We start from the raw sequence: 9561 nt of genomic DNA, 5'->3' as shown, positions 1-9561 counted from the left end.
GAGAAACTGTCAGGGAAGGGAAAGTGTTCACTCCTGTGTTTAAGTATTGGCTCTTCAGAACTAAGTTTCTCACACTCCTCAAACAAAGTTTATTGCAGTTAATATGGATCATTAAGCAAGGATAATGACTCCACAATACTTTTCTGAGAACAGGCTGCACTCTTTGGCAAGTTATCTTTGCTGTCTGATATTCTTGTTTATCTCTCTATTTTGCCCGTCAGTAAAGTTTCAAAGAGAAACTGTTAAGTGTCAGTCCAAAGAAGCCAGATTATCTTTTTAGCAGGCAGTTATCCTTAGCCTAACTACAATTGGTTCAGAGTACACCAGAATTTGGGGGCGGAGAAACTCTTAGGAGAGACTTATTTCTCAGGGGAATAGGAGTGGGAGGAAATTTTAGCCTGCAGGATCTCTCCTGTAAAGCTACAGTACAGGAGAGCTGCTGAGGAAGACCAAAGTTGCCAGAGATGTGGAATGCACTGCAGGACAGAGACTCCGCGGAGGTCCTGGGACGCTGCCAGCGCTGGCTCCGTGCTGTGACACTGGTGCTAGTTTTCTCCGGAATCTTCGTCATTGGCTTCCTCTTTGGTATGGTCCATTTGCGTGGCAAACCGCATACTCTCTCTGTTCGTTCCCTTCTGCACTCTGCAGCCACTCGGTCTGCTGGAGAGGTTTCAAGGGTCTCCCTGGGACGCAGTGATTTGCACGGAGGAAGGGGCCTGCTGTTTCTGAGTTAAGCAGAGATTTCCTGGGGTCTGTGCAGGATTGAGTTAGGAATAAATTATCTGTGGAGTGAATTAAAGTCAGATTACAAACCAAGCAAAACGAAGTAGAGAAAAACCTGGAACAGTAACTGGAATTAGGTCTGACCCACTGGAACCCTGCAGGACACCACACTTCTCAGTACAGATTCCTAGTGGCTGCTGATCCAAATCAACCAGTAAGCTTGGCTTTCGTGGTTCTTGCCTGCGTGGGGAGTTCATCTAGCTCATACCTGGGGCAATTTCAAGGATACCGCCGCATTCAGGGCATCTCTGTGAAAGGAGTCACTTTCTATTCATATTCTTCTTTGGACATAGCAGAGACATTCTGGGAAACGTGAGTTACTGTCAGCACTGGGTGAACACATCCTTAACAGGAGCTTCTTGAGTTTAGCTCAGATTAACCCAACTCTGTAAGAAACCATCAGCACTGGACATCAGTAACACAGGCTAGCTGAATTACAAATTCAGAATCTGTATCATTTATTTCTCATTTACTGTGAAAAAGTTATCCAGTCTCTTTCAACCTTAGTTTTCCCCTTCTTTATGATGAAAGTAGTATGAGAAACTTACTACGACATGATACAGCATGAGGAGCTTTCCTAGCAAACTACTTGGGTCTTTTTCATAAGGGACAGCTTTCTTACTGGACTTTAGTATACAGGCCAGTCTAAATTGTCGTCAAGTCATTCATCTTTGCTTGGAATTCTGACTTACTTCTATGTCATTTGTAGAGACAGGCTATGGACCAATTGTGTAACCTTGGGCCATAGACTCCATTCAAACTAAATACAAAGATATCAGTAATTACCAATGGTTGTTGTGATCCCCGATGAGATTAATTTAAGTTGAAATGAGAATCGAGTTTTGGAAAAGTTAGCAAGGGATTAAAAAGATACATATCCCAAAAGCAACTCATTTGTACTTGGTTACTCTATTAATTTCTTGGTTTCACTGTTCAATAACTCAGTTTGTTAGTTTCTTTGTATTCTGTCTCTACCACAGGCCTCTATCTTTTTCATTTGTAGATTATTTCAGATGTAGAATGTTCTTCCCTAATCTCACAGTCAACACCAGGGCCTTTAGTTCTATGCACAGGAATAATATTTTCCTTTTGCCCAATCGTATGTCTCTACTGTATGTGCTTATATGTTTGTGAATATGTTATCAATAATGGTAAAGCACCAGGAGGGTTGGCTGAATAGTTCTTTTTATTCTCAGGTCAGGTACTCTGTAAACTCTATAAAAATATTCTCTCCCTCTAAGATTAAAATCACCTCCTGAGTTCAGGGGCTAAGGAGCAGGTTATAACTTGTCTGTGGCTTTCTGTGCATTGGATGTCTTGCAGAACTATGAAGTACACTGTAGTTTACTATAGTTTTCAGAACTTCAGTGTCTCAAGCCAATTTTTAAGAAGAAACAAAACGTAAGTGTATTTTGTCTTAATGTCCAATTCAAAGCTAACTGAAAGTCAGAGGTTGTTTTTAATGTTTTGATATAATTTATATATTTAGAATATATTAACAATTAGGATTGTCTTTATTTTACATTAACTTCGTATGTTATATCTTTGGGAACGTATATATGTAGATGTGTGAGAAGGTGTTCATAGAGTTTTGTTGGGAACTGTGCAATATGGGTGCTAATAATCAAAGTCAGGTCTTTTTGCAAGAACATTACATTCTCTTAATTGCTTGAGCAATCTCACCAGTCACTGTACTCATAATTAATTCATTATGAATTTCTGTTAAATGCCTGTTTCAGCTCCATAGAGAAGCAAATGATTATTGGCAGAAGAAGCTAATGGAGAAAAAAACTACATTTTTCACAGCATTTTATCTCGAATAATTGTAACAACACTACATAATTGAATTTTCATATTAAACTTTTCTTAGAAACAACAGCAACACAAATAATTGAAATTGGGTTAAAATATTTTGTACTTGCTTTCTAATTAAAAGCAATACAGATATGCTCTTTTCTCTGTAAAAGAAAGCAAGGGAGAAAAAAATCATGAGAATCACAGATAATATGAGAGATAATTGATTAACTATGTCCTTGATAAAAATAAGATCCTGACATGATTTCATATTTCATTCACACTTTTGCTTATATTTTCCAGGGTGGTTTATAAAATCCTCCAATGAAGCTACTAGTAATGTCTCCTATTCTGGCATGAAGAAGGCATTTTTGCATGAGCTGAAGGCTGAGAACATCAAAAACTTTTTATAGTAAGAATATACTTGTATTATATTCCATAAAGTGAGGCTTGCACCTTCAGCTTTCACATCATATCTTTAGAAAACTTTCAGAGTAGGACTCAGAAAACATTTCCTGCAGGACCAGCTGTTTCAAGCCAACAAACACTTGTCATAACTATTTAACTTTAGCCCTGCAACATAAAAGAAGCCATAGGAAGGATGTGACAAATACCTATGCAGGTTCTGATAAAATTGTACTCATGAGCACTGAAATTTGATTATTATTTGTTGATGCATTACCAAATCCCATCTTATTTCCTCACCTACTTAATTATTAAGCTGTTCTTTGCCTGTGGAGAGTACAAAAATAGATTATGGCCGGATTTGGATGAAGGGGCATACATTGGTGACTCGTCCTTTAAGGAAAGATAGTAGGTTTTAGATACGAAAAAGCTGATTTAAAATCACGCAGCACTTAGTTTGAGCTCCATCTCTGCTCATTATGAGGGAACTAACTTTGAGTGACTAATGAAACAAGGCTTCTATTCTCGCCTATGAGATGAGGCTAGTGATATGCAGTAATAAGGATAAACCTGGGAAGCAGATGTATTGAAAAATTTAAAAACTAACTCTATTCTTATTGAAAGAGTATAATGCAAAAGAGATAAATTAATAAATTTTAAAAGTATTGGCCCTTGCACATGCCAGGCCTGAACTCTATTCCTGGGCATGTGCAATACCCTGGTTTGAACCTCATTAGTGCAAGAAAATAAAACTTACATGTAGTCACAAAGTTAAATTTATACTTAAAAATAAAATATGTTAATACAGGTAGAATTAGTATATCTAATCATCTAGAACACATTATAGGTTTTCAACAAATCAGATTAACATATGTGCCAAAAATTTTTGAAATCCCTCTAATAATAGAATTTCCTAATGAATACAAAGTGATTTGGTATAAAAGGCTTAAATATTCACATATGGATAAAGTTATGTATCTGTTTGAATGCATATATATGCCTATATTAATTACAAGAGATATAAAAATCTATGCAAGCTATTGCTTCCAGGAGTGCTCTGTTGAATAGGAGGCATTGGACTTAAACTTCTTCATGGAACATCTTCACATCTTGTATTTAATTCACTAAGCTGTGTATTATAGACATTACAAAAGTAGGTTTTTCATGGTGCTTATTGAAAATGCAGACAGACTAAACAGTAATGTTTAAACATTTTCAATTTTCCTTCACCAGCAACTTCACACGGACACCACACTTGGCAGGAACACAAGACAACTTTGAGCTTGCAAAGCAAATTCATGCCCAGTGGAAAGAATTTGGCCTGGATTTGGTTGAGTTGTCCCATTATGATGTTCTGTTGTCCTACCCAAATAAGACTCATCCCAACTATATCTCAATAATTGATGAAGATGGAAATGAGGTAAGTAAAAAAAGAAGAAAGATTTTACTTTAGTTGTATCAGTTCCATGTATTTATTAAATTCAGTATTATTGAAATTTGCAATTAACCTTTAAAAGGTCTTTATCAATGTCAGTTTATTTTTTAGAGTGTTTAAACTTAGTGTGATTTGGGGAATTTTTTTTAAAAGGGTGATTCACAATAGTAACTATTTGTTTTTTGAGCATTATATCTGAATTTCAAGAGTAACATATGGTTAGGATTTTCAGTTTCTAAACAGATACTCTTCACTGATTTAAACCATAAAGACTAGATTTAAAGTTAAGCTGGATATTTATTGACCTAATGTGGGTTTTCAAGTAGCAAGGATTTATTGGTTAAAAAGATTGTATTTTCAATTGGTCTTAGCCAAAAACTTAGACACTCTGAATATTTTTCACTCAGTGTGCATAGGCTTTTACTAAGACTTTATATTATACCTCTGGAAGCAAAATGAAATTTGAAGACATAATATAGTTAAGGCCAAGAATTTACAATTCTTATTATAAGTCTAGGTGCATACTTGCCTAAGACATTATAAGGCAGTTAGCTGAGTTTGGTCAGACCAAGATGTATGTTCAATATGAAAACAATAAAGTATAACTACAACATTAATTTCTATCAGTATATTTCTGCAGCCGACTTATTATATCTAGTAGAGTCTACAATGGCTCCAATAGTTATTTTGTAACTGAGGTCCTTATATTATAAATAGGATTTTCCAAGCTATCTACAAGTTATATCATTTTTACTTGACTTTCTTTTCAAATTGCTATTAAACTTTTCTTACTAATAATAGATCAGTCTTTTTGTAATGAACATATAAAAATATTATATATGATATCATGTTAAATTTAATCATAGAGTTCTAGGACATATCTTGCTTCTTGCTGTGTTTCCCTTTTTAGTGCAATCATTATTTAACTATGAGATGGTTCTTTTAACATGTGCTCATTTTCTGTAAGTGGCATGTTTGCATTGCTTTTATTTCAGATATATGCACTCTTATTTGCATTTTGATCATTCAGGTCCACGTTTATTGCTTGGGTCTAATGCAATGTTTATGTATTATCATATATTTCTTACAATTTAAAAATATTTTTGTTAAACTATATATTCAACATGACATCACTTTTCAGTATTTCAAATTCAAAGAAAATCATCTAGTTCTGATACATTTACTGTATGGAAGAACTAAAACAGCTAATGTAATTTTTCATTGACATAATACTGAGATATTTTTAAAATACGTGTTCTTTTTATCAGCTTTCATTTTTAATCACTATTTTATTCAATTGTGATAGTGTCTGTCTCTATTCCCAGAATTAAGAAACCTATTTAACTGATTTATAACTGATTTATATTTTATCTTTAACTCTAACAGATATTGTTCTTTGAAGACCAGCTTTATGCAGTACTCCTCTGTAAGATTCCAGTTCCCAAAGGATAGTCAGATTATATTAATTTCTGTGTTCTTTTTACAGGAATTTCTATTTTGATACATCCAACTGAGAAAAAAATGGACTCTTGTAGTCTAGTCAGCTTCATCATTTGTGTTAATTAACTTATGAAACTTTATTTTAGCTAAAGGTTTGGTGATCTCAGTTCATAATCAAAGGGTTCCATTGCATTGGACCTCTAATGAGGCAGTGCATAATAAAGAAGGGAGTGGTAGCACAAGCTGATGATGTCACAATGAAAGCAAATAATGAGGATGAAGCTGAAAACAGAGTTCTTTAAGCTCATACTCTTCACTTAAAGATCACCTACAAGGCCGCATCTCATAGAGATTGCACCTTCTCCTGATACTGCTGTCTTGAAACAACCAATCAGTTAACACAAGGACATTGAGGAATATTCAGTATCCAGACCTATAATGCAGATTTTAATGTGATCTCTCAGAATTCCTATTGCATGTCTGTTTTTGTTTGTTTGATTCTTTGAAAGTTTCTTAATATTCTTTGCTTTTCCAATTCAAGGACAATACTTAAACAGATACACAGATACATATTTTGGTTAGGGTTTTCATTGTTTTAACTATGAATGTTGTTCAGGGTGTCTAGATACTTTTGATGATGGACCTCTCAAATAAAAATTATTAACACAAATTTGATATTTGTATGATCTCTAAATAGCTATTGTAACAATATTATAAGTGGCAACATTTACTATGTAAGGTTATATATTTGAGGACTTAAAAATATGTCTGGTGATATGTTATCCTTAAATAGAAGCTGGTGCTTGTGAGGTTTTCTAACACCAGCATGAGATTGAATCTCTTCTAGCCTACTGTGGAACACCTGTGTATTTGTTGTTTATAGCAGACAAGGATGTGTGTTTTTCTATAAAATCTGTCATTATTTCCTCCTGTCCTTATGATACAGCTGTCTTCCTTTGGGGAAGCCACATCTGTTTGAACTTCCTTTTTATATACTTACAAATGGAACATAATCATTTCTTGATGACTACTATGACGACGACAGCAATGATGATGATTATAGATTTATACCTATGTGGATTCTCAGAACAAGGTCTAAATTTTTCCATCTCTCCACATTGCTTACAGTATCAGGTGTTGATATGAATTTTGAAATTACTAAATGATAACTGGAGACATGGATGCACGTTTCTTGCTTGCGTGTGATATACTTTAACTGATTTGCTCTTGTTTCTTTTGTTTGTTTCTCTAGATTTTCAAAACATCATTATCTGAACTGCCACCCCCAGGATATGAGAATATATCAGATGTAGTACCGCCATATAGTGCCTTCTCTCCACAAGGGACACCAGAGGTAACAATGCAGCACAGCACAATACAACTGATAAGCTGAAGCCCCATTTCCTTATATATGTAGGCAATAATTAAAAGGTAACAAGAGGGATTTCTATGTAATTGAAAACTATTCCATTTCCACATTTATGAAACTAGGCTTCCTTAGTAACAAAAAAGTATTAACTTTTCCATCGTGCTTTTGGAAATACGATATGCTGCAATAAGATGTACAAATCTACACACTTATTGGCTTTTCACAAACACCCAGTTTTCCTTTTATTAAACTGGTTTATTTATTTACATTCCAAAAGTTGCCACCCTTCCCTGTCCCTCTCCCTGAGTTCTTCACATCATTCGCCTCCCCCTGCTCACCCTCACAAGCATTCCTCTTCCCAGGGACATCAAGTTTCCACAGGATTAAGCCCATCCTTTCCCACTGAGACCATAAGGCAGCCCTCAGTTACACATGTTCCCGAGGCCATGAACCAGCCCATGTATGCTACTTGGTTATTGGCTTAGTCCCTGGGAGCTTTGAGGGGTCTTGATTAGTTGACACTGCTGTTCTTCCTATGGGGTTGTAGTCCCCTCAGCTCCTTCAGTCTTTCACTCTTCCATATTTGTCCCAGACCTCAATCCAATAGTTGGCTGAAAGTACCTGCATTTGTCCCAGTCAGTTGGTAGTAGAGCCTTTCAGAAGATAGCCTTGGCAGGCTGCTATCTGCATGTACAAGATGGCCTCAGTAATAGTATCAGGATTTGGTGTGTGCGTATGGGGATATATCCCAAGTTGGGCCAGGCACAGGGTAGCCTTTCTCATTTTTGTCCCTACATTTCTTTTTAGACAGAAACAATTTAGGGTTAAAAATTTGGTAGATGGATCTGTGATCACCTGACTCAACTAGGGGCAATGTCTAAAAACACCCACTTCTATGTAATCAAAACTCTATTGATGTATAGTGCATTGACATTAGTTCAAAAAATCCCTTAAGCCACTTCTTAATTTCATACAGCATTGAGGCAATTATTGTTCTTTGTGTGTGTGTGTGTGTGTGTGTGTGTGTGTGTGTGTGTGTGTGTGTGTTAATTTTCATCACTATGTCAAAGTAAGATATCTAAGGTAAACAACTGTAAAGATGGAGAATTTATTTTGATGTATACTTTTGGAGATTTGGGTCCATAATTGCTTGTCCTCATTACTTGAGTCCCAAGCTAAGGTAAAAAGGCATGTTTTAATAGATACTCATTCTTGCTCTGCTCAGAGTGATAGTGTGGAGCTGTGCTTCCACCATGCACCATTGAATCTGTGTCCATCCAAGCATCCCTTAGTCCAAACACACCACCAACTAGTTTGGTGAGAAGAAAGGGATCAGAAAAGAGGCCTCTCTGATCTAACTCAAGTATCTTAGCTAAAAGAAAAATCATTGACTTCTTTTTTTTCTCTCTCTCTTTGTTCTGAACTGTCCCAAATTTTATTTTTATTTTTAGTATTTATGTTTTTATCTTTCTTTTCTCTTGCTCTTTGTCATGTGCTTTCCCTTTTAAAATCTGGCTTTTGTTTCTTTCTTTTTCCATTTCTCATGTGTCCCTTTAATTTATGTTAAACTTATATTTATGTTTATATTCCTATTTATAATAGCGATTATATTTATTCTTTTATTTATATTTATACTTGCATTTATATTTTAGTACTTTATTATTGTTTTTTTCTTTACTAGATTTTATTCTTTTAGTGTATTCTGTGTGTACTTTTGCTTCTTTCTATGGCCATTACGGAAGTGCTATGGTTATTGTTAACTGTATTTTAGTGTATTCCTTTATATGGTTTGATATGATGAACTTACTATGGCCTATTTTCTCCCTTGAGTGGTAGTGGGTAATAAGCCCTCAAGAGAGAGGTGCTAAGAGAATCCTTCTTTAAAAGTGGAAAAGGGACTAGAAAGCTGACTTGGTGATTAAACGCACTCTGCTCTTCCAGAGGACCCTGGGTCAACTCCCATAAATCACACTGGGTTCACAAATGTCTGCAATTCCAGTCACAGGTTATTCAAAGGCCTCCTCTGTCTTTCTCAGGTATCAAACACACATGTGATGGGTTCATATACATACAAGCAAGCAAATCATCTGTAAACATTAAAGCAAATAATACAATACCACAAAATTAAGTTTTTAAATGGAAGAGAGATACTTTCTTCCCTATGACTCTCCTTGGAGTTCTTAACCCTTCAGAAATAAGACAATTCATATCAGAGTGGACAGTGAAGAAACCCACATACTGTTGAGTCTTACCCTGTGGACCCCAGACTAAGCACAAACAACATCCAATCATCAATTTCTAATCACAAAACAAATGCAAAGATATCCTTTATTAA

General features: G+C 35.4%; 1 protein-coding gene across 3 annotated transcripts in view; it reads left to right on the top strand.

Moving 5' to 3' along the window:
* Positions 1-464: 464 nt before the first annotated feature.
* The window catches only part of Folh1b (folate hydrolase 1B), a 57867-nt gene continuing 48770 nt past the window's right edge, over positions 465-9561 (top strand). For all 3 annotated transcript variants that reach the window (XM_028774694.1, XM_028774693.1, XM_028774692.1), the window contains exons 1-4: positions 465-585; positions 2881-2989; positions 4216-4402; positions 7110-7211. In XM_028774694.1, the coding sequence (XP_028630527.1) occupies positions 465-585; positions 2881-2989; positions 4216-4402; positions 7110-7211 (519 nt within the window). The remainder of the gene's footprint in view (positions 586-2880; positions 2990-4215; positions 4403-7109; positions 7212-9561) is intronic.

This window comes from Grammomys surdaster, unplaced genomic scaffold, assembly GCF_004785775.1.
Source record: "Grammomys surdaster isolate TR1022 unplaced genomic scaffold, NIH_TR_1.0 242, whole genome shotgun sequence".
NCBI lineage: Eukaryota > Metazoa > Chordata > Mammalia > Rodentia > Muridae > Grammomys > Grammomys surdaster.
Note: the sequence above shows the minus strand (reverse complement) of the source record. Positions and strands in the feature narration are given on the sequence as shown.